This window comes from Gavia stellata, chromosome 2 (genome assembly GCF_030936135.1).
Source record: "Gavia stellata isolate bGavSte3 chromosome 2, bGavSte3.hap2, whole genome shotgun sequence".
NCBI lineage: Eukaryota > Metazoa > Chordata > Aves > Gaviiformes > Gaviidae > Gavia > Gavia stellata.
Window position 1 is genome coordinate 20,986,867 of NC_082595.1, and position 25,896 is coordinate 21,012,762.

The 25,896-nt window shown below is 36.6% G+C and overlaps 1 protein-coding gene across 7 annotated transcripts in view; it reads right to left on the reverse strand.

Annotated features, from left to right (window-relative positions):
* LTBP1 (latent transforming growth factor beta binding protein 1) overlaps window positions 1-25,896 on the reverse strand; it is a 205,301-nt gene that overhangs the window by 62,007 nt on the left and 117,398 nt on the right. For 3 of the 7 annotated variants that reach the window (XM_059835783.1, XM_059835789.1, XM_059835785.1), the window contains 9 exons: window positions 16,159-16,281; window positions 14,414-14,581; window positions 10,972-11,205; window positions 8,966-8,988; window positions 7,851-7,953; window positions 7,151-7,249; window positions 4,948-5,073; window positions 3,677-3,802; window positions 2,835-2,957 (listed from right to left, as the gene is read on the reverse strand). In XM_059835783.1, coding sequence (XP_059691766.1) covers window positions 2,835-2,957; window positions 3,677-3,802; window positions 4,948-5,073; window positions 7,151-7,249; window positions 7,851-7,953; window positions 8,966-8,988; window positions 10,972-11,205; window positions 14,414-14,581; window positions 16,159-16,281 — 1,125 coding nt within the window. The remainder of the gene's footprint in view (window positions 1-2,834; window positions 2,958-3,676; window positions 3,803-4,947; window positions 5,074-7,150; window positions 7,250-7,850; window positions 7,954-8,965; window positions 8,989-10,971; window positions 11,206-14,413; window positions 14,582-16,158; window positions 16,282-25,896) is intronic. The other 4 variants (XM_059835788.1, XM_059835786.1, XM_059835787.1 and 1 more) reach the window with 3 other exon arrangements.

Below are 25,896 nucleotides of genomic sequence, written 5' to 3' on the forward strand. Positions count from 1 at the left end.
TTTCTCACTTTTACCCTTCTGATTCTCTCCCCCAGCCCACCTGGGGGGAGTGAGTGAGCAAGCGGCTGTGTGGTGCTTAGTTGCCAGCTGGGGTTAAACCACGACAGGAGTTAATCATATCTGAAAGAAGGCACAAGCAACACACACATCACTGAGGCTGGCAATGTTTAGGATGATAGAGGGACTTGTTGCATCAGAAGAGGTCCTAGATTACCCATGACAAAACATGAGATAGGTCCCGAAAAACTCATGGAGCTCATGTCCAGGCTCTGAGCATCTACCAAGAACTTCTTGTCCTGCACCAAAGAAACCCACAATACATGCAATATATGCACTCTAAAAGAGACTGCATACAAAAACGACATTCAAAGACAAGTTGCTGTCAAGTGACCAATAATTAGAAGATGTTGGAATTAAAACTGTGTGGGCAGCCTCACGCCAGTCTGCTCCCATACTTGAGTATCATTTTATAATATGGTCTTTAATTACACAAAAATGATAATCTTTCCTACCAAATACTTGCTTCACACGGCGCACAGAACTAATGAAACTCAGCTTCCTAAGCTCCTGTCCCTTCCCTGCCCCAAGCCTAGCGGTTGTGTCTTCTGCAATTAAGGACTGCTACTCCAGCACAGATAGCAGGGAGATAATTCACTCCTAGTTTTGGGAACAAGCTCACAGAGGAAAGTAGCCTCCAACACTTGTAATTTAACTGGACAATGCTCCAACCTTCAGAGAATTGAACATCCCAGCATCAAATATCTCACTGGATGTGGGCAAATCACAATTTTTCACAGAATCATGATTATCCAGCTGAGAATATTTTCCTCACAAAATCAGCAACAGGCTTCTTCAGTTGCTACGATGTAGACCTGCAAATGTTTCTCAGTGAAACTGCTGTGAGATTTTTTTTATTTAATTAACAAGAAAATCCACTTCTGCTGAAACCTGCTCTCAGAACTGCCTGGACTGTATCTGCCCTCAAAACACACAACATGAATGATGTATTTGGTACAGAAATTTTCAGTCAAAACGAAGTCTAAAAGCTGCAAAGCTTAAAAAAATCACAAGAAAATTTTATAGGAATACTTAATTGCATGCAGTGATGTTCAGCTATGCCTATGACACTGTTTGTTCTACATAAACAACAGACTCTACAACAACAACATATATGCACTCTCCATGTTTCCCAGGCTAGGCCCACAACAGAGCTTGCATGAGTATAGCTTGAAGGCAGAAGGAAGATGGGGTGTGGGAGTGTAAGTAAACTGGGTGTATTGTGTGCAGCATGGAGGATTCTTGCCTTTGTTTTTGAAGTGTGGAGGAGTTGGAAAGGAGTTATTTGTGGAATCTGGAATCTGTCAGTAGAGTGACTATAATGTGTAGGTGTAATGACATGGTGAAATGATTCCCCAAATGTGTCATTTCCTTGGTTTGATGGATTTAGTGTAGGAGGGTTTTTCCCTTAAGCAACCTTAAATAACTTTCAACAGAGAATTTGGTTTCAGAAATTACATATTATTAAGTTAAATGATAGAGGACTACCATCACACTACTTAAAATACAAGCTAATAAGCAATTTGGCACACTGTGATATTCTGATTTCTAGACTATTTTAATCATAGATTTCCTACTGACAGAGAAGATTTGGTAAAAGTAGTTGTAAGAGTGGAGTGTGTGTGAAACATTTATTTAAATTAAAAAAAAAAATTTGTCTGAATAGAAAGAGGAATCTTTTAGCAATGCTCAGAGCAGCGAATATATCCACAGCAGCTTTACGTTGCTTATTTGCTAGGCAACCTAACATGTTAGCAATTTTATTTTGTCCTAAGTAACTTAGACTAAAGCATGAACAAAACTATGTTTAAACGAAATGGCTGTTTGTGGTTTTTAGTTCACTATTCAAGTTGAAAAGGAGTAAAGAAAAAATAACAGCAAAAAAGGCAAAAATATCACACTGAAAAATAATGTGAAGTTTTGAAGGTCAGATGTCCTAGGATCTCCTGCAACATGAAATACTTGCTAGATATATATTTCCAAATTAAAAAAAAAAGTCACCTTATAATTTGCTACCTGTTATAATGTAGGAAAAAATAGAGGTGTTTTTTTTTTTTGAAACACAAACTTGATAAAGTATGCAGGGAAGGACTAACAATGAAGTTAAGAGATTCCATGGCAAGAGCTGTTAAAATAGCTGTCCCGAGACAGTTCTGTCCATAGTGGGGCAACTCCTTTGCAGCATCTTAAATAATAGGAATTGAATTGTGGTTCCTGACATCAAATAACGGAAAAGATTGGAGAGTACTCAGAAAGGTTTCTTGTTTAAGATTGCACCCTCTGAGAATTGTCCCTTTGCAGCTCAAGCAACAGTGCTAAGCCTCCGTTAAACAGCAGGCAATGTTAATCATTCCAACCAGCGGTAACATTTGGCATTGTTTTTGCGATATGAATAAATGGTAACTTCACTTCATCATCTAGAACATACTGTAGACAAAACAAGCAATGTCCTTTTGAACATTCTGCCATTTTCAGCTGGTGTACAGGGGGAAGTTAAATGATCTGAAAGCAAATCAAATAGCATTTGAGATTGAGGAGTTTGAAAGGAGTTAAAAGACATATACCAGGTAGAAAAAATATTAAGTTAAAAATGAAAAAATCTGTGTTATTTTAATATTTCTATCTAATGGCCACATTTCTTCAAAAATAAAGAAATAGATGGGAAGTTTTCAGTTGAGACCAGAAACAGCAGTCAATGTGAACAAATTGCTCTTCCCATTAGTTGTTTGGCCTGGCAACTATTACTGCATTGTTATTGGTGAAGAGTCCAAACCTACCTTCACATTCACCTCTCCTGTTCATTTGGTATCCACTATCACAATATTCACATCTGTACGAGCCAACAGTATTTATACAAAAGCCTTCCCCGCAAGTATGAGGTCTTGAACATTCATCAAAATCTGTAGATGAAAAAAAGAAGTTAAGAGAAACTTTGCTTCACCATGAAATTACTGAATGCGTGCATCTCCCCTAAGCTCTGCTTTAATTAAACAAGCAAGTAAGTTTGGATTTTCATGCTGTTTGCAAGCCACAGCCATACAGCTGTTCTTACTGGGCAGTTCCAACTTTACCTCACTGCTTGTAATCACAGAGAGAATGAGATCTAGAAACAACCAGGCTGTAGGAAGAAAGCCAGTGAGCAGCCCTGTGGTTGCAAACACAATGCGTGTCACTGCATGTATATTGTGCCCAAGGCAGTTCTAACCTGAGGAAGACCACAGGCAACTCAGGCTGCTTGCATTACTCTGCAAAGTCCATGGCTGTTTGCAGCTATATTTTAAAATACCGTTTGTTACATCTGCTAGTGATTGAAAGAGTTTTGAGTATTTGTATTTTCCACCACAGGTCTTTTTACTAAATGGCAATTTTCCTAAACAAGCATGATATGGAATAAATTCTTGTTTTTCAAGAAATAATGATTTTGAAAAGTAGTAGGAGCCACTCAAATATTTTCCTCACCACAATACCTGGTAAGAGACAGTTAAAAACACTTCCAGACATCAGTCCAGTACCAATGGCACTGAGGAAAAAAGCTGAAAAGGGGACTTTAGGGGATTTTAGATAAGCTTCTTGATTAATTTTTGTATTTTTATTTTCTATAGAGGAGACCGGTAATTACCTACGCAGTCGGTTCCATCTTCACTGGCCATGAATCCAGCTTGGCAAATACATAGGAAACTTCCTTCTGTATTTTCACAGCGTCCAAGGGAACAGAGATGGGGTGCCTGATTACACTCATTAATATCTATAAAAGAAATAAAAACATAAGACTGTAGAATAACGTATTTAGTTGTGATTTGTTTTGTGCATTCTATGCCATGCTTTTGAAAAGACTCTTGTTGCAATTATTCTAACTATTTGAAAAAGTATATGTTTTCCTCTCCCTCAGAGCTGCAAAAAAGATGCTTTAAATAGTTTTGACTGGAAAAAAATGCTCTTATTGGCTTAGACTGTAAGAATATTGCACTGGCCTGAAGAATGTGACGTGATTACTATTCAAATCACTACACTGAGTGCAAGCTGAGCACAAGCTGCAAGCATGGAACATTAATGCAATTTGGATGAAACAGAAGGATTTTAAGTTGCCATTTGGCTGTGTATGTGTGTAAATTATTTTTTAATAGTGTAGTTGCACCTGATAGCATGCATATCAGTGTGAAGTTACTGAACTTTTGGTAGCATGAGAAGTTGATAGTATATAATCTGGCAACATGATGTAATAAACTCTTTCTGATCCAAGTTACAGAGGAACATGCATACTCTGAAGGAAAGATACCAATACAGCTGCTTCCAAATCTGAAATGGCTCATGTAGAGCCAGTCTGGGCTCTGCCTCATGTTCATCAGAGCCCTCTGTTCCAGAACTTACTAGCTTTGAATGGGATGAAGACCTCACTCTGCAGATTTCCTAATGTGCTTCTGGGATGTTTACGACGTATTTTCTCTTTTCAGCAAAAGGTTGAAAGAAAAGACCTAACAAAATGACTGGATTTAGTCCAGCTGCAGAGCTGGTAGCTGGGCAAATCATTCTGAGAAACAGGCACTAATTTAGTCATTCTTTGTTCCTAGCAGTGTGACGATTTTAAATACCTCATATAAAGCTGAGAAGAGATGGTCTGCCTAATCACTTTTTCCCCCATCTTACAATGGGAAAGGCTTTCATTCAATTTAATTAAATTCATGTCCAGTTCTGAGCGGCTGAAAGACTGTATCAGAGACTAGCTGGCAAATTTTATTTGACATACAAAAACTAGTTTCTGTGTAGTTTGGAAGCATTCAGTAGAGGAAGCAACTCCTGACTGCTCTGTAGCATATTACCCCTGACCAGACTCCACATTTCAAGCATTTCATAGCATGGTTATTTCACATTTTTGAAAGCGTCCATTCATACCAGAGCACTTTGTCTGCTGATCGTTAAGTTTGTACCCCTCGTAGCAGATGCAAGTGTATCCCACAGGCAAATTAACACAGTGTCCTGCTCCACAGATATCAGGATTAACTGTACATTCGTTGATTTCTAAGCAAACAAAAAAAAGTTTAACGTTAAACTCTCCCACATAGTTCAGTAAGTGCACAATATTCTGTAATCCAAGTAGAAAGATCAGGCCTGAAAACAACTATAAATCAAGTTTTTAAGTCCTGAGTTTCTGTAATGGATACCTTATCTGGAAGAATCTAGAAACCACCTAGTCTCTTCCTAGTGACATATTCTCATGTCCTATCCAAGATCTCTAAATGGGTACATAAAAAATAAACTAAAATGAAGATAATATAAAATGAAAATTTATACAATTTAACCTTTGCATTGAAGGTTAAGAAAATAAATGCAGTGAGTTTCTGATTTTTTTTATAGAATACTCATCTGTTAATGACTTGGATGTACTTTGTAAGGTAAGAAGATTCAGATATGGGCAGAATTGAATGCTAAACCCTTACATTAGTTTTAGAAATTCTCAAAGTATATGTGTTACTGCAAAAAATACTAATGACTCTGTTTAGTTGCAATTTAAACTAAGGTTATACAACAGCATGAAATTGTAATTCCTGAAAAAGAAGTTATCATCTGTAAAGAAGAATCATTTATCCAGACTATTTAGAAATAAGTTACATTTAAATTTAACTAAATCTTAAAGTACAGAATTAAGTCACTCAAAAACTTCTCAGCTCTAACTACATTCAGTTTTTTAAATCCAATTTAGGATTTTGTCTTACAAATCTTACTTCACTTGTACTTTACTATCTCTTAAGTATCTGAGCAACACTTGGAACTGTATCCGAACAACAGATTGATTTATTTGTTTATAGCACACAGCAATTTCTAGTTCCACTCCTTCTCCTGAGGAAAGGAAAAAGAGCAGACCATGGAAAACTACCATTATTATTTTTTTTTTCCCCCCTAACTGATGTGAGTTCCCAGCAGGGTAAGTTCCTCTCCTTGTAAGAAAGCAGGGAGCTGGCTGGCAGAAGGGGCACAGTCTCAGCAGAGCTGACTTCCAAATTCTGGTTTGACAATCACGATTGGTAGAACTTTCATATGGGATCGACGAACTGTAATTATAGGTAATTGAAGGAGGCAGCTGAATGTTTACAGAAGGACAGGATACTTTCTCTACTCTTACAGTAGATTCAGGAGGATTTAACTGCAGACAGAATCGTACTTCAAACAATTGGGTGACTCAGACCCTGCGCATGTTGCATGCAACTCAAAAATCCATTCCTGCATGAAGGAAAGCCATCTTTGAAGAGTTAAAGCACGTGCAATTTCTCCCTGTGAATGCAAACTGGGAAACCTCTTGGAAGGCCCAGATACCTCTACCATATACAAAACTGCATTTTGAAGTATTTATCTGGATATTGCTATTACTTCAAAGCCTGTGTTAATTCTGAGAGACTAGCCAACGTGACATTGTAATGCTCTCATGTATACACACATAGTACATTCACCTTTTTGTTTTCAAATTGACAGCAAGTGAAATTTTCATGCCTTTTGGACATAGCCACCACTTAAAGAAGTTTCAGCTATGACAGGAGCATTACTTGCATTTCTGTTATTTTCAGTTCTTGACACATGGATGTAGAAAAGTCAACTTTAATACATCAAAAAAGGAAGAAGCACAAACATCAAAAGAACATTTCAAAATAGATCTTACAGTAATTCCTCATCTGCTTTTTGTAGAACATGCTGATCTACATTCCATGAAGTCTACATCCAAAGGACATGATCCCATATACTTCATGAACACATGTGCAGACTGTCTAAGAACTGACTTATATCCAAGAAGTCTTCAGTTCTGGACTTCGGTTGCAGATCATGTAATCTGAGGTGGAATTATTAATTTCTCCTTCTATCATTTATTTGTGGGCACAAAAATGGCAGGTACATCCTGGGAGGGCCCAGTCCTGGGGCTCTGTTGACAGTACCCTCATTGCTGTGCTGTTCTGTACTTTCTATCTCTCCCCAGAGTATTCCTTTCTGTTCTACAGCTACATTCTCTTCACTACTATAATTCTGAAGTAGCATGGAACAAGTTATAGTGTCAGGAAATGACAGTCATTTCTTAATTTATTTTAGTTCTAAGAAGGAAGTACAATACCTGTAACTTGAGTAGGTGCAATTACTTGACTTGCACTTGAAGTAGAGACTTCAGGAGCAACTTCAACAGGCAGAGGAGGAGATGTTTTCTCAATCACTACTGTGTGACATGGAATGGAAATCAATCAATTCCAAAAAAAACCCCTTAAAGCGTTAAAAAAAAAAATTCCCTTAAAGAATTCACACATGATACTGAATGAGCCAGACGCTATAGAGCTTTTCAATAGTTTATTCTGCTTAGATCTGGAGTAGAAAAAATAGTATAATTGGGTTTTCCATCATTCTACTGCTTGTGAAAAAAAGCTGAGGTGCTAAAGAAAGCAAGCACAATAGTAAAACTTTTGCAGTGAAAGTTATGCATAAATCTACAAGGAGGCACCTAAGTAAAGTTTCCTCCTGAAAGGGGTACAAAGCCTCAACTCTGCTGACATTAAAATTCTCATGTATGTAATCCAGGATATCACTTTGCCTAAAATATGTCTTGGCCTCCTAACAAGTCACCCAGCCAATGCCAACCTCTCAATTCCTCCCACTTCAGCTTCCATAATTTTTATTCTTTTTCTCCATATTCTGCTCATGGAAAAATTAGTTGTGAAGCTGCAATCAATTTTTCATTAACCTCTGTTACAATTGCTATCTTCCCATTCTTTGAAGAATTGTAAGCACTGTCTCATACTAAAAGCCAAGTCAAAACAAATTACCTGGAAACTGTGGATGCAGGTTAATTGTAGAAATTCCAGGAGAAAGCTGAGGCTGCCCAGGCTCTAAATCAGGCTGCTTTTCTTGATCAAGGGAAGCTAATTCCTATAAGAATGATGAAAAATTTACATTCTGAAAACATTCTCTTAATTCAGCTATCATAACAACCCACAAACTCCTGGCTTGAGAAACTGCTAACATTCTCATGAGTGGCTTTTGATAGCAGATCATTAATTACCACCTATTTAAGCCTGAAAGAAAACAGAATACTATGTTTCCACAATGGCATAAAATTTAACATTGATTTGATTTGAAGCAGCCATTTCATAGCGCTTCTAACTGTATCTTTGGCTTTGTCCCTCCATAGTTCTCCCATCCTCTGTTTTTTAATTGCTTACAAATAGTATTTAATTGCAGTTCAGCATCACACAAAAGTATACAATCACATACGTCTCTAAGTTTTTGACCACTGTGAAAGGTTCTCTCTTAGCTATTGCACAGATCATCGTATTTTCATGAAAGTGTTAGGTGCTAGTAAATCTTTAGGAAAATGACATGAAGTACAGCTGCAGTTATTCCAAAACAATCCCATTATCTTCAGCATAGAGAACCTGGAACCTCCAGAATGGGGGACTTAACACAGATACAGACCTGTATTCTCCACTGAATACACAGCAATGCTAAAAAACCCTAGGAAACTAACTTAGGCTTATACAAGTCTCTTAAGCAGGTGTCACAAATGCTTCTCAAAGCTTCATAGTTTCTCTCCAATTCATTTTCTCTAGCTGTCAGTATCTGTGGCTCTCCTTCATACTGTCTGCATTTTTCAATATTCTCTTTAAAAAACAGGCTCCAGAATGGGATAGAACAATTTAGTAGTAGACCCTCCACCAATGCCCTGAAGAGAGGTTAAAGTAATCTCTTTCCTGTACCTCACTACCTGCCTGTTGTAGTACATACTAACAACATGAGCTCTTTTTGCCTCAGGGTTTGCACTGCAAGCCCACAGTGAGTTGTTTGTTCCTCATAAATCCTAAATCCTTTTCAGACTTAACATATCACATCTTACACACGTGGTCTGCATTCTAATTCCTAGATAATTTACATCATGTTTTACCTGATCAGGGGCTGCAGTTGCCACTAAAACCAGAAAGAAAAAAGGAAATTAATTAGTCTTCACATAACATTTACTTACACATTCTATTTAAAACTACTAGCACATCTGAAAATGGTTGTTGCCATCACAGAAAAATTTCAGGCTCTAACCTCATTCCAAAATGGTGCAAACTTGAAGTAATGGTCCTGAAGCAAGCATAAAAACTAGCCTGAAACCAGAATAAGATTCCACACACTGACCAATGCTTATAATTATTTACTCAGTATTCAGCTGCCTTATAGGTTTCTCAATTGTTTAATTGTTTCCTTAGAAACAATTCAAGAAACTCACAGGTTATTAACTCAACTGATTAAACTTTTAAAATTCCCTCCAAGGAATATAAACATCTGTAATTATTTTAAAGGTAAATTATGATATATAATGATATATAACTAACCATTAACAAATTTGCAAGAATGTATTGTTAAAAAAAAAAAAATCAAGTTCTGAAATTTGCCTTTTCTTTAAGCAAGCAAAAGTGGTTTGGGGTTTTTTTCCCTCCACAAAAATGACTTTTTTCTGGGAAGGAGAGGTAGAAATTTCACATAAGTTTTTATTCTCCATTGCAGTTTGCCTTTTTTGAATTTGTCTTTTACTGATGAAAATCTATATATTTCTGTAAAAACCTGTAAGAATATTTTTCTTTTCACAATCAACATTTTCCACAGGATAGTTTAAAAATAAAAAAATAAAATCACTCTTCTTGCTCTAGTTTCTTCAGTATTAGTGGGGAGGCTGATAATCAGAGCTGGAAGAATATCCAATAAAACCTCAAAAATTCCAAATGCAAACATATCCAAAAATGGAATATAAAATTCAAACAGGTGTATGTGTCATTACTGACCTAAAATAAGCATAGTTTTCAAAGTTTTCTATTTTAAAAAAAAATTCCTTTTTTCTCCAGATTCTCTGCGTTTTAAGATTTACTAGAATATGGCAATCTTTCTAATTACTGAAGTAATATTTTAGCAAATGTAACACAGAAAAGCCCAGAGGTTTATGTGAGATTTTATAATTCAGCACAGTCTGTAAGTATATTTGAATGGCTTATTTTTCTCTTCAGTTTAGCTCCATTTTCTTTTTGAAAGCAAAACTAGAGCAGTGATTTTAACTGGAAGTAACCCATGTTGCACAGAATTTTGCAAAGCCAGCTGACTGAAACTCTTTCTGATAATGGCCATGGCCTGACATACAGATACATAACTGCTACTTGGAAATAACCTATTAAGTACACAGTATCATCAGAGGGTTCTCCAGCAATGTATTTCTTGTTGTCTAAACTCAGTTCATGCCAAGTTTGCTGGCAATGTATTTATAATAGTGCTGTTTTTTGCATTTCTTTGCTTCTGCATTTGTTTTAGACTCACGATAATTTAATCTGCTACAAGTTCTTAGAGGAGCTTGCAGAAAACAAAGTCTGAAAAAAATATCTCAGAGGAGTCAACTAATCATTATACAGCCCAGCAGAGAGGCGCTGATCCAACATGGTCACGCCGAGGGAGTGCACAGCTGCAGGGGTGAGAGCAGACCACACCAAGGGGATGTATGCCCACATCAGGTGGTGCTAATCTACAGGAGTGTAGACAAGGAAGATGATGAAAACCCCTTAGCTTCTGCCACCCCAAATGCTAGTAAATCAAAGCCTGAGTTGAGTCCTTTTCTGTATGTTAGAGATTAGAAATATATTTATAGAAGTCTTAAAACAAATATTTATTATTTCTTATCATAAAAATGAATGTGATTAAAGCAGTCTCTTTCTCTCCATGGTGTTCTCAGCATCTGGTAGGAGCTATACATAAAATTTCAGAAGTAAATCATGTGACACAATACACCTCACGACATGGAACGTTCTGCTGTGGGAAGTGACACCTCTTTGTCCTGCACTGTATGCAGCTACTGCGCAAAGAAACATACCACTGAAGACACATGCATAGAAATATAGAAAGACTAAATTTCCCCGCTCTCACCTTCTTGCACAGCCATTTCAGTCTCACTTTTCTGTGAGAAGGTCAGTGCCTCCACTGGCTCTTCCTTTGCTGGGAGAGGTGGAGGAGAAGTACCTTTAGCAACAGGTTGAGTAATCGGGGTCTTGCCAATGACAGGTGGCTGTACTCTAACTGCAGGGTGATGATATAGCTTGTTTCTGTGAGGGCCAGAAACCGTATAACCCATTCCACCAGGGCAGATTTCCTTAAAAGCAGCTAGATTTGGGATGGGAAAATATTCCTTTTAGGAGTCTAAAAGTGCAATATGTTGACATAGTGGAAAATATAATGACTACCACTAATAAATTTAATCTCATATTGTATATACATTTTTACAAAAAATATTTAAAGACAAGCTATGCATTGCATGCTAATATGACTGAGCATTCTCCCAAAAGCATGTTCTGGTTGTTATTCCCAGGAGGTTTCCACTCCAGTTTACCATCTTTCTTCAGTTATGTTTAATATATCATTATATCAAGATAATTTTTTGCATTAATCCTCTTCAAACAGTATATCCTTTCTGAATATGAATTTAAATATGCAAATTGTCATCATCATCTACATTGCATAAGGAATGAAGATCACTATTTCTGTCATTCTCTTTTTGCTGAAATCAAAGGAATAAAGCTCATCACCCTGTACTAGAGGAGCAGAAGAGCATCAACCAGTAACAACATTCATTCACAGGATCCCATTTGACTACATCAGAGGTCTCATACCAGCCCTGATCCAAATTCCACTGAATTGAATAAGTCTTTCCACTGACCTCAGTGGGCTGGATAAAAACAAGATGGGGATCATAAAAAGCCAAATCACTACTGGAAGAGAGGGGAAATAATCTCATATATAAAGCTGCTACAGAAAAAGGTAATGGAAGTCAGGCAGCAGCACCTGCTCTGATCTCTGCAGCTGCTCTACAGCAGCATCAGGTTTTGCAGTCCTAGAGGAAGACTAGAATGAAAAAGAAATACATCAAAGATAATAACTGTGCTTCTGTCAGGGACAAGGAGACCTTCAGGAGTCTTGAGGGGGCAGTGCTTCATTGTCCTCATTGCTCTAGGTAAAGCTATGTTGGGATGAAACACCAAAGATTTAGTCTCCCATGTGTCCGATGTGATTTCTTACAGCTTCTTAAGAGATGCGCGGACTGGGGCATTGATAAATTCTGCTTTGAACACATCAGGGTGTTAAAATGGATTAGCATCTAAAGTAAAACCACAAAATACTAGCTATACATACTCCACAGATTAATTCATTAAATTATACATTAAATCACAGTATGCATTAATTGCATACTGTCTTCTGATGGTGTCTTAGTAATAGAAAAGATGAAGGGTCAAACTGATTAAATTGAGTGGATTTAGAATGATGAAATAATTTTTGTTGAGAAATGCTAGTATCAAAACTTGCCACAAAAACACCCAACTGAGAGTGGGAATTCTGGTCAAAGGAGGAAGACAGAAAAAATTTGACACCTGTCCCTTCAGATGCATACTCAGGATGTAGGAAATCTTGTTTCAGGTCATATTCTCTCAAATGCAAAATAGAAATGTGAGCCTTATTCTACCACAGCTCTGATAAGTGCTCTCAACACCCGGGTATACAAAGCCAGCCTCTCTCAGTCTCTCTTTTGGAGCTGGTCTACTTTGTACAATTATTTTAAAAGCTATCACAGAGTAAGATCATGACTTTTTCATTCAATGACTCTCAAACTAACATGGGATGCTGCAGTAAATACATTACCCCATTCTGGAGTATCCCAATTTCACACATTTTTCATAGAAAACTCTGAAAGATTATGAATTTAACCTGTTACAGAAAGGAACATGTTTTTAAATCATGAAAGTTGTGATGAAATGGGAGAAGTGTTTCCCACACAGCCCATCAAAATTTTCTACTCACAGATTTTCTCTCTGAAGTCTTTTCATTAAGAAAAACCACTAAAATAACCAATTCCACATAACATTCAATGATGTACTTTTTATGACTAGAGGGCAGTCAACTTTACAAAAAGATATATTCTCTGCTCCAGAATACACACAATTGGGCATACAGCCTCATGCAATATTCTCATAGATGTAAAGCATCTGCATTTAAATTGCGAGTCATCTGATGAGAATATTTTTTTTTCTCCATTAAAAAGCCATAGAAATATTATTTATCTGAAAATAAACTGGGCTTTTAAAATCCTCATCAGCGATCTAGCAACCCAATGGTCATGCAGGAAACAGTGGCTTTAAAAAACAATTGAAATGCTCAGAAATGTTGGTCACTTCCATTTCTGTAAGCCCAAATTAAAACAGTAACGAATCTACTGCTCTCAACATGTCTCTGATGCTAGCTGTGGATTTCCCAAAGCAGCTAGCTAGTTCTGAAAATCTGAATCTTTATAAAACCTTCAGAGAAATACATGACCTGTATCATAACAGTGATATCGGCAGCAGCAGCTTCAGTAAGAACAGTGGATTACCATTACAAATACCTGTGCTAAAATACTGAACAAGCTGCACATCATGTATATTACAATAAGCAATGATGCTTTTAAAAAAGATGAATTCGACCATACATTTGGACAAAAAATAATATTCAATTGATTTTGACTAAAGACTCTAACTTCAGTCATTTAAGTTTTAAGCAAAACTGGGGAACAGAAGGTACTTGAAAGCAGCGATCAGTATCTATAATATCTGTTATCTTAATCTATAAGCAGCCTAAATGAGGGTGGTGACCAACCAAGCTGGTATTTTCCAAGTCCTTATACATTTAAAAAACAGCAAGACTCCAGGTGAACACTGGTAATACAAGTGAATTTTATGTATCAAGTAAGGAATTGTTTCACTGAAAGGTGGCATGAAATGTTTAACTACCAGTTTATTGTTAAGAAGGCAACACCATACTTAGCACAGTCCTCAAAATGGATGGTAAAAATATGAAGGACGGTTAGAAAGTAGAGATACTCCCATACATATCCCACTAACTAATGTAAACTACAGCACATGTAGTTCTGTAACCTAATCCTCAAAAGCTGCTGTCCTTTCACTGGTACCTTTAACAACTGAAGAGTATTAATTAGATTTTAGGTTAATTTGCCTGTATCTATAGTCAGAATATAATGTACAATTAAATTTATTTTCATGTGATGGAGAATCAAAGTTCAAGGACATATTCTGAGAGGCAAATATTGTTAATCTGGAATTCTATCACAACATATCAAAGATAATTACTTTGTTTTAGTCACAAATCCCTATGAATAAAACTACTATATATGTGATTATTCTACTATCATGTAGAGAACTGTCATAATTTACTGATGGACACCTCTTGTTTAAAACCAATTCTTGGATTTTTTTTTTTTTTGAAAGCATGCATAACAAACATAGGGTGTGGGCAAGAGCTTGTATTTTTAGTGGGCAGTTCTTACCTGTTCCTGGAAGCGGACACTTCTCACAGTGCGGGCCCCAGGCTTTGCCAACACTGCAACAGCAAAGCTGCTTGCTGAGCTGAACAGAAAGAGGATGCATGCATTGCTTTCCCGCACTAACAAACCGGTAGCAGGGTCCTTTCTCTTCAGCAACTATAGGATTATCAGCTGCAATGAAAGTGGAAGAGAGGATGCTACTGTTTACATGAAAAGCAAACCAGAGAAACACCAGTAGATTTCCAACACCAGTTAAATGGATTAATATTACCATCTGGACAAGTTTTATTTCGAACACCTATTTCAAGCCATAATCACAACATAAAAGAAAATACTTATTTCGCATCAAACACTCCTGAATTCCAACTCGTCCTAGATCAAGGATAAAAAGTATTTTAAAGAAAAAAAAAAATTCCAAACCAGTAGTTGCCATGCGGCCACAATAAAGAGTCAGAATCAGCTCTCTCACTTGTACACAAGTTCAGCTGCTGAAGACTAAAGTCAATCACTAGCAATATACAGTTGTGTCAACCTACACAGACACTGGAACATGCCATAGGCTATATAAATAAGACAGTAAGTTATATAAATAAGACTGCAAAAGGATTAAGTATCATGCATGACTTTTTTTTAAAAGAGACAATTATATATTTATATTTTGTTATGCTTAGTTTTACTGTGGAAGAGCCAAAGGCCATAAGCTATGACTAGTATGAAGTAACAGGAAGATAAGATCCATCCAACTTTCTAATTTAAGCATCCACATTCACATACAGTTAACAGTTGTGAGTAATAAGTTCATTTAAAAAATAGAGACTATCTGATTTTCAACTTGACATGTAAAAGCAAAAATGGAAACTGACTCCTTTTTTCTGGTGTTAAACTGAAAAGTGATAAGAAATTCTTCAAAATGCTGAAAAACTTTCTCAGTAACTGAGTGTCATCAATTAGTAGGATAGGATAATTGTGCTGAATCCATGAAAGAATTCACCTACAGCTCTAGACTATACTTTATTTTATAAATCTAAAGATAGCTTAGATAAGGAACTTAGGAAATGAGGTATTTTTCACTTGTAAATATTCTTTCCAAAAAAACTTAAAAGTGAGAAATTTAGTTCTCTATGCATTCTTCTCTTCTTGCAGAGGTAGTTGATCTCAAACCAAGTTAAAGCTGATTAACAGAGAAAAATATTTGCATTCATGCTGTTCACAACTTTTTCTTTCTCCTAATTCTTTCTTAATTTTTAATCCTTCTTAATCAGAAAGAAAATGTGCCAAAGATCATCCTGGGCTGAATGTTTAGTAATGGAAACTACTCGGGTCGAAGCTGCAGAGGTGGGAAAGGCGAGGGCAGGACACAAAGATGATTTTGGCTGGGGAACTAGCAGAGAGGGGAAAAAAAAATTGTGGGAAGGAGAACTCCAGGCTGGTGAGAAAGACTAAGTGTATGAGGAGGCTGGATGTGGCCTTGAAAATTTTGTGACAAGAAAACCAGAAAAAGATGACAAGAATTCTGGACAGCCACTGGTGGAGACCAAGGCTTTCAGGACAGAGAGACAGAAAAGAGGCATGAACACTGAGACTGACTAAATAAGTGAGACTGACTAATAAGTGAATAAGCTGAGGAGGAGGCAGGGACAGCAAAAAAGAAAGGGACAGCTTAGAAGAGTTGGGGCCAGTCAAATAAATCCTCATCTAAAGTGCAACTAAGTATCTATTTTGGTACTTTGATTAGAACTACTACTTACGTATGCATCTTGAGAGGGTAGGATCTGGCACAAATCCCATTGTGCAGGTACATCTGTAGCTGCCCATGGTATTCAAGCACTCACCATTAGGGCATACTCCCTGTAACTGACATTCATTGATATCTATGGGAAAATTGAACATAATCAGATACCGAATCGTGTATTCATATTCTTCTTTCTTCAGAAGTTATCTTTTTTTAAATATGTGCAGGAGAACTGTTACGAGTTAACGCTCCAGTCGACACTCTTTCCCATACTGACAACATTTATTTGATTTATAACCTTTTAAAACACTGCTGAGAACATAACAGAAAAACAATTACCTTTATACATCATTCCCAAGTACTCTGAATTAAAAAACAAATACGCTTGACTGGCTTATCAATCCCTCTTTTTCTGACTAGATGATTGCTTGATGCAGTCAAATACAACTCACAGAACAGTCACGGAGACAAGCTGTAAGCGATGTAGTATATTTTATACAGGATGGAACACTGCTTGACACATTTAATACAGTTTTTATTAGTATTTGTATTCGGTAGTGCCTGAAGGTTCTTTGTGCTGGAAGAAGCACAACGCAAAAATACCATCTCTAGCCTAAAGAGCTTACCACCTTAATAGCAAGAATATGCTTCAGGAAACACAGAACACATGTGACGTGGGGCAAAAAGGATTGCATCCATGGGCACACAACTTTGCAATAATTAACAACTGTTTTGTTAAAGTTTGTTGTTACGAGGCTACCTGCATCAGTGTCCCTTGCAGGGTCCCACTGAATTATCCTCCCATGCCCCAGCATTGGGCCTCAGGCCTTTATCACACTTGGGTTTGTATCTATAATTCACTTACTCTTAGAATAGGACCTGTCCGACCATCATCTGGATACCATCTGTAACTAAGTCAGCCAAACTAGGATTTTATTTCAGGAGACAGTAACAACGTAGCTTGCACTGATAATTAAAACCTTAAAATAATTTAAAAAATGCCCCAACCTATAATTGTTTCTGTCATAAATTGTCACGTCTCCTCTTTCAGAAAAATAGAGTCAGCACATTGAAACAGACCTGCTTTAAAATGTTTGCATGCATTATTTCTACATAAGACTTTCCCTCCCTACGTCTAAGCTAGGAAAAAATATCTATCTTGCTGGGTAAACAAGCTTCAAGCAGAAGTCAGACATTCCAGCTAGCTCCTTGGAAATCAGGTATTAGTGATCATTTTATCTAAAATATATAATATTTATTACCTTTCTTCTTAGTTTTTATAAAACCTTCACCATTTTATTTTACCTCATTGTATGTTGCTGCCCAATTCAACACAATCAATGAAGGTAAGAAGTTGAGTGTGCAAAATACAACAGATGTGCTGGAGTTGGCTTTTGGAAACCTACAGAAAGAATCTTTCACGTTCCTACCTTCTTCTTCATTTTTCTCCACAAGTTTGGCTACCTGTCCTGCGCAGGACTTAAGCTCCCAGTACAGCAGACTCCCGCAGTTGCCATGTCAGCTGCGATTTTTTTCCGAACATTCAGTGTTGAGCTTATCCCTCAGCTCTTCCAATGCTATACCTAATCTAGTATCTTGACACCACCTGGATCAACTTCACCCCCATGCAGTTAGCCACATGTGACAAAGAGTGGTAATTTATATCCTAGAACTTTGGATGAAATGTGATGGAAACCACATGAATTACAAAGGATCAGCTCTGCCTCAAAGGAATTTTCAAGTGAAATTCCCAGACTACATGACTTTCTGACCTCAGAGGGAGTGGGCTGTTTAAAAAGTAGATTGGTATAAGAGAAGAGTACAAAAACCTGCTGAAACATCCTCCTACAGCAGTCTACCTTTTGACCCATCCAATCTTTGAGCAGGAAGGTGTCACATATAAGCACAGGAGTATCTTATTTAAGGATTGCACTTATTTTAAATAATATTAATTTAATTTTATAGTTCTTATTTTCAAGGAAAGACCAAGTTTCTTGTTTGTTAACCATTAAAATACATTGCTATTTGCTTATGTGTCATCATTAAGAAAAATCTGGCACTTTTCCTTCCTATCTAGGAGGATAATTCTACCATTTTACATGTATTTAAGCAAGGTAAGTAATTATATAGCCTAACATAAGTACATTCATACTTGCAATGTTTAAAATTATTAATGATGATTTTACTCATTGTTTGCATCGAGCTTCATTTTAAGAAATGTTAAAAATCTCTATATGGATAAATTTTATTATTTGAATACTGAAAGTATATAGGCAAGTAAAAATCAAAAAGTAAAATCCTGCAAAGACACAGCTAGGTAAGAAGAGAAAAAAAACATTTATAAAACCTGCTTTCTAACTTGAATTTGAATCATTTTATTCACAACGCTAGTAGTATCTGTACTACTCAAATAAACCATATATTTTAAGTTTGTAGAAATGTGTCTGTATATTGTAGAAAGAAAAAATGGTGTCTGTTGTTATAATTCTCAAGCAGTTTTTCAAATTTGAATAACTTAGCTACTGAACTGAAATGCATATATATACACGTTTACAAGGAAATGAAGAAAAAAAATTCTATTCCACAGAAGAGGGTATAAAGTCTGGCTTTGCACTTAAACAAATTCTAGTTACCGGTTACAGACTTCAACTAGCTGAGTGATCTTGAGTAATACCTAGTAGCAAAACTGTGCTATTTGGATTTTATAATGAAAAATTTCTTAACATAGCTTATATTTAAGTCTTTATACAGATAAACTGTAATTGTGAATTTTAAACTAAACTGAATTTAAATATCATCTAAATAGAAATGATGCACGTTTTTACAGATTTGAAGTTTATTTCATGTCACTGCTGAGAAAAACTGGCACGGGAATGTATCAGATGCATTCGGTGATACTGGGACCATCCCGTTTTAGAGTTTTGCCTAGTAATAGTGGAGGTTTCATGGCATTATTTACTGAAGCTGCTAATTTGCAGGTAGATGGGATCTTCTTATAACTCGTCAATACACCATCATCTTTCTTTCCAAATTTTTCATTCAGCTATTCTGCAGGAAACATTCACAGATGCTGTCATTACTGCCTCTGTATTAAATCTCTTCCTAGATGAACTGTTCTTGTATGTCTAGTATTTAAAAATATAACACCCCATTCACATGTACTCTGTTATTGCTATTTAATGTGGGCACTGCTACATTCAAGTACCAGCTTATATGTATGTAAGTACCGATGAATGTTCCTTCTAGATTTTCTGATGTGGATATTCCTCTTGCTAAATTTGTCCAATTTTTAAAGTTAACTTTATTGTGTATGTTCTGATGCTTCAGCATAACTTAATTATAGTGTATTTTAATGCCTCTTTTCCAAGTCATGTTTTCTCGATGAGCTCATAGAATTACTGAGCTGACGCTTTATGCTGAATTACACAAGTCTATCTAGGGATTCATCAGAAACAAGCCACAAGTTGATAAAAAAACTTCAAATTTTCAAAAGATACATACATACATGTAAGAATAGTGTTTATTTAGCAACTCTGGGTTAAAAAAAAGAAAAAGCCCTTTCAGATTTACTATCGACTTCATTTTATTTCAGACTGTGATAAAAGGCCACCTACCCAAAACGTTTCCTACCACCTGCCAGCCTGCCCCGCTGTGCAAATTGCACTGGAATCAACTTGTTCAGGCAGCTGGAAAAGAAATCTGATTCAAGATTAACAGACCTTTTTTTTTTAGCCCTCTATTTCTTGTATACAGACATTAAAAATATTTCAGTTTTAAAGTAGCATAGCAATAAGAATTCATTTGCTCCATTGTAAAAACTAGAGAAAAAGCGACTTTAAAGTTGTCTGAATAATCTTTTGTTGGGCAGAAGTACGAACTGACAACATGCTTGTAGAGCAATTTGATAAAACACCTTCATCTACACAGAGGAAGTATTTTAAGGGGCTATGTAGCAGTACTATAAAATCATACATATGTAAATAAAACTTTCTAAAGAACAACTAAATACTAATTTTCAGTTTTCAAGGAAAACAAGAGTAATGACGTTCCACTGGTAAAAAGCCTCTGCATTAGTGACACACAAGAAAAAGGTTAAGCAAGGAGCTTTTCCACACAGCACCTTGCACGGCTCCACAGCAAACTCTCACAGTAGGTGCTGTTATTTATGATTTATGAAGTGGTAAATAAATCATTGATTTTGTAATAGTTGGTGCTTGATAATGTGAATGACTTGACCCTTCTCAATGGTAATAAACTGGTGTAACCCCACTGGCAGGAAAGAAGCACTGTCATTCTGCACTGAGTGACAGCCTGACCCCTTGCTGTTACTCTTTAGTATTATACATGCCAAATACATGGAACTGGTCCTTGATACACTGTGCTCCTAGATTTGGTAGTCCATCTCCATGAAAATTTGACAAGAAATGAAAGCTTTACTCTTCCTTTGGATCTGTTGAGATGGCAGTGGAAGCCACATGCCATCCCAGAGGCCCTGTTGGTGACTCTGCTCTCACAAGTTCATCAAAATGCACAGAAGCTTTGCCATAACCAGAGTTTTGACAGTGGTGCTGCAGTACTGTACAGATGAGACTGCTGTGTCTCAGCGCCTCCTATATCCTCTTCTAAGCACACAGCTTGATATATGGTAAGGTCAGCCACCACGCTGACTCCCAGCTTCAAACAACCCAGACGCTGTAACCAAACCGCTGCTAATCTATCCCACAGTCTTCCCCACTAAGGAGAACTTAAAACAGGCTCTCAAGAACAGTTAGTGTTTGATACCTTCCCACAGATTTTTATAGGTCTGCTGGGTGTCAAGGTCAACCTGCTCTCTGAAGATGCAATGTGTCAATGACTCGCTGCCACTGAATTTCCTGGGGATAAACCAACCATTTCCTAACTGAATACTTGTCTGCTCATGTGAAGAGTGTGACTACGAACGAAGTACTCTTCATGACTTAAAAAAAAAAAAACAACCCTCCAAAACCAAACAGAAGCGAAGGAGGAAGATGGGAACACATGCTAACATTGAACTTGTTATAAACCGTAATAATTATATATAGTTTTACTAAGTCCAAGAACAACTTCACCTTCAAAGAACTTTACATACTTTAGTTAGTAGATAGAAGATGGAAATGAATGGATAACTCAGATATCAAAATGAAAATTTACTTTACTCATGGCTTTTTCTCCTTGCTTTCTAAGAGCGTTCACGAAGAGATTTTATTTGGATTTTTGTCCAGGGTAAGGCAATCTTGAAGATTTCATATTAGAATTACCCCAAAACACAACTGTGTTTTGAAAGCACTTTACCAGAATCCTGTTCCTCAACCAGTTAACAGAATCGGATGAAGAACTGACCTCAGTTTTTACTCATGACCACACACACACACATTTCCAATTATATGGGGTGAATATGACAATACTAAACTAAATTTCATTAAGCCTAAGTGCAGGCAATAATTAATACAACATCCTATTTTCTTCTAATAACTGTAATTTAGGGAAGGACTGAATAGTCCAGAAGAAACAAAAAACCAGAAAACTTTTGAAAAACAAGTAACCCTTATTTGTTACTTTTCCCTAAACAGTTCTTTCTTGCTTAAAGAGCTAAAACCCCAGTGGATTTTCAACATCTTAATCTATATTATGAGGGTCGGGCTCTTTCACTCAAGTATTGATTTACTTGTTCAGCTCTCTTACATGCATTGCATACTGGGAAATTGCGATGACTGAAAAAGAAATATATGAATCAAAACTTTAAAAGGAGAAAAGTTAGATATGGGATCAAATTCTGTTCCAAGGTACTTAAATTTAAGTGACAAAGCATTTATACACCTAACGGAAGGTTTTCCTCTCGCTATTGTATAGGTATTTGTGCACAGAAGCGTACAATGTAGTACAATCTCTTTCTCTCTCCACTGTATGATGATGCAGGGAAGAACTCTGTGCTGGGGGTGGAGGACATGCTGCAGAAGGTATTATCTTCCAATGTTCTGCTTGCATTCTCCAATTCTATAATAGCTTTTAAAGCAGGCTGAAACAGTCTTGGGGGCTGCATTAGCTGCTGTTCAACACTACTTCAGTTCTCTACTGGAAGACTACATGCAATGTTCTCCTACCTTTCCTTGAGCAATGGCATGCCTAATTCGATCACATTCAGGAAGTGAATCACTTCAGATTTATTCTAGGATTAATGACACCATTGCGTAGCCTGATTATCCTTTCTCCAAGAATAACAAACCATGCCCAGTGTAAACATCCAATCCTAGGAAAAATTCCTGTGCCTACTTATAACGAGATCTGTGCCTGCCACTTACTGCTGAAAGAATATGCTTTGCTCGGTTACTGTAAAACATGCTGAGCAATTTACTGGGTGCATCATAAAGCTACTGTAACCTCCTTCAATTTGCCCATTTACTGAAATACTTAGATTCCTCAGCAAGCAAATATGAAAATGCTTCACAGCCTACTGGTCTTCTACACATTAACAGGTCAACACAATCTGAAGAGCTTGATGCCTGCTATAGCCAAGTGAAGTGGTGCAGAAGGACTAGTTGATCAGCAGAGAGCTGTTCTGCTATAGACCAGCCTACAAAAGCTGACAGTTGGAGTATCAGCCCTGTAGTGTTTCCCTTTGGCAGTCTCCAGCTGCAAGAGTATTTGGGAAGAGAAGTTCACTGTGTTTTGGCTGTGTTAACCGTTATAACAGCTCTTCAGACCACCCAGGCCCAGCTGGCCTAATGCAGAATTGCAGGAAACACTAAGGTGGTGTAAAGCTGTCTTCTCTCCCTTCAGCCTTGTAGCTCATTTGGACGCACGGAGCAAGTCCACTCTCTACCCTTTTCAGACAGCGAGTGAGGCCCATATTTGGTTACAGACATACTGGAATCTGAAACATTCCTATAAAATGAAATTCATTCTTTCATCTCCATGCTTAACGCATTGAATTTATGCTCATTAAAATCATCACAGCTTGGAACATTTAACCACATTTAAACATTTAACTTAAAAACAGAATTCTAGAACTGAATGTACATGTTTATTAATGTGTTCTGGTCAAAGTTGCAATCTCCTCACAGTACGTTATTTAAATCTATTCATTTAAATAAAATATTTTTGCTCAAGAAAATAGTCTATGAATTTAAAAAAGTCAGGGGTCACTACAAGAATTTTGAACAATGCAAATGTAAACAAAAATAGTCTTCAATTTGTTTTTTGAAAGGAACCATTGCTACCATTCATGTAAAGAATGCAGTCAAATTTCTTTTCAGGAGAACTGATAACTGAAATGATAGCGTCAACTATCAAAATTGGATCAGGGTTTGGTTTTTTTACTATATTGTGTTGAAGTAACTAGAAGACATTTAAAATTTTCATAAATAAGCTGAAGAACACTAAGAAGTGATTTAGTATTAATTAAAATAATAACCCCTCTTTTGAAACAATAGATCTCATTTGCAGACAATGCGTTTTCTATTTTACACATTTGGTAGGTGATTTTTGATAACATGAATAAATACGTCTCAATATGAGACATATGAAAAATTCAGATTCTCAAAGTCACATTACATGCATAAACAGGAGAAAACAACTCATAATTTCACAATTTTTAAGACAACACATGACAAGGCATAGAAACTAAATATGCAACAGCCTCCAGCTAGGGCAGTCATGATATCTGGAAGGTTCTTATGAAAATTGGACCAAGAAAGGGAACTTGTAGAAGCAGAAAGCCTAGTCAGACCACCACAGCCCTGGTAGCTGCACTGAAATAGTCAGAATAAATTTGTGGCTAGAAAGCACTGCAGTCCTCCTCATCCCCTCTGTTCCAAGTGCCTGGTGCCAGAGGACACAAGCAATCTCAACATCAGCAGCCCACAGCTGATTCCAGGCCTAAGCACCATGGAAAGGTAAATTTCTGAAGGGGGACTTCTGCACTTAGTTCTGAAATCAGATTTCCATGTTTTTCAAAAACTGACTTTGTTTGAATGACTAAGTAATAAAACTGAATGGAAAATGTTTATCTCCTTTTGATGCAAAGCGGGCAACTTGCCTTTCAATAAGAAGCGCATACACTTAAGATACTTTGCTGCATTTAAGCAAAGCAAGCCTTCTAGATCAATTATATACTAATTAGAATTTGTCAAAGTACTAGGAAACTTACTAATGGGAAATGACCTAGTGGTCAGTCATTAAATGTTATTTAGCAATATCTGCCCTGACAGATGTTTTCATGTAGTTAGTGCTTTAATATGCACAGTATCTCATGTTGCAAATTAAGACTGGAATATATAATTTATGTCTCATTGCTGAAAATTTGACTCATTATGGTAGGTATACACTAGGCTTCACTAGGAGTGCCATCTGACTGAATGATCTCCGAATTGCCTCAATACGCAGGCATAATTTTTTATTCTTTTTATGAAAATCTATTACAACTGTACCTACTAACACCACTGAAAATACTGTTTCAACTGTTTCTGCTATAGCTATGTTGTTAACCACTATTAATATCCTCAGCTCTAAGAAAAATATAATACCCAGATTTTACTGCCTCCATTATAGTTGACTGTTTCAATAATAACCTGATTAGTGAGAACAACAAGGGGTAAAAGAAACAAACAACAAGGTTTGGTTGCTAATGAAATTATTGCAATATATATTTTTAAAAATTACAGGAAAAACAGTTGCTTATTCTAAGAAATGACCCACTGATTTGTTCTGAGCTAACAGAGTAGCAACAGGAGAAATCAATCCAACTCGTTTTCTGCTTCTGCATGGAATTTACTGGAATGCAAGTTTGCAGAACCACACTTTGGACATTGATTATGTGTTTGAAAACAGCAACCCAGCCCAGTTTCTGGAGAGATATTTATTTCTCAGTATGATCATCATAAAAGAACTTCTTTGAAAGAAGGTTGTTAACTTAGTAGCTAAGTAACAATATATAGCATTTCTTATGAAGCGAAGCTTTTTTATTACTTGTAAGTAACGAAATACATATACAACATGCAGAGAAAACAAATTTATTACTGTATTTTAAGGGCAAATGTAGGAGGGCAGAATATACCTTCAAAATTTATTTTAAATCATGATGAAGCCAAGGGAAAAATCTTGCAGTCCCCAGAGCACATGATTACAGAATTTGATCCATCAACATACAAGTACTAGTTTCTGAAAGCTCATATACATTTAATTTTAAGCATATGGGGACTTTTCAAGAACTTTCATGCACAACTTTTTATTTCATTGAAAACAACAAGTGTTCAGGTATTTTTCCAGTTCTTCAAGATAAGATTTTTAAAGTGCTCTATCAGCAATATGTTAGTTTCCTGAAAAAGGAATCCAACCTTTTCACCAGCTGTTTTTTTCATTCTATTTCAGTTTTCCAAGAAAACCATTAGCAGAAGGAGGGAACACTAAGTATAATTCTGAACAGGGATCCAGAAATTAGCATTTCATGTGGATTCTGCAAAGAAGTTGCAACTCTGATAAGCTGTATTTTGGCTTTAATGACAGCCTGAGGGCATCCATGTGTGTACATGTAATAAATCATCCCATTGAAAAGATAATTACTGAGGGGGAAAAAGCTTTTCTTGATAGCAATTACACTAAACTGTTTGAATTAGCATACCCACAGATGGTTCTTTGTTGTTCTACATACACATTAGGGAGAAGAATGTTTCATTACATTAGTTCACTCACTCGAAAGGAAAAAAATCAGGACCTGGTTATTAATCACACTAATACT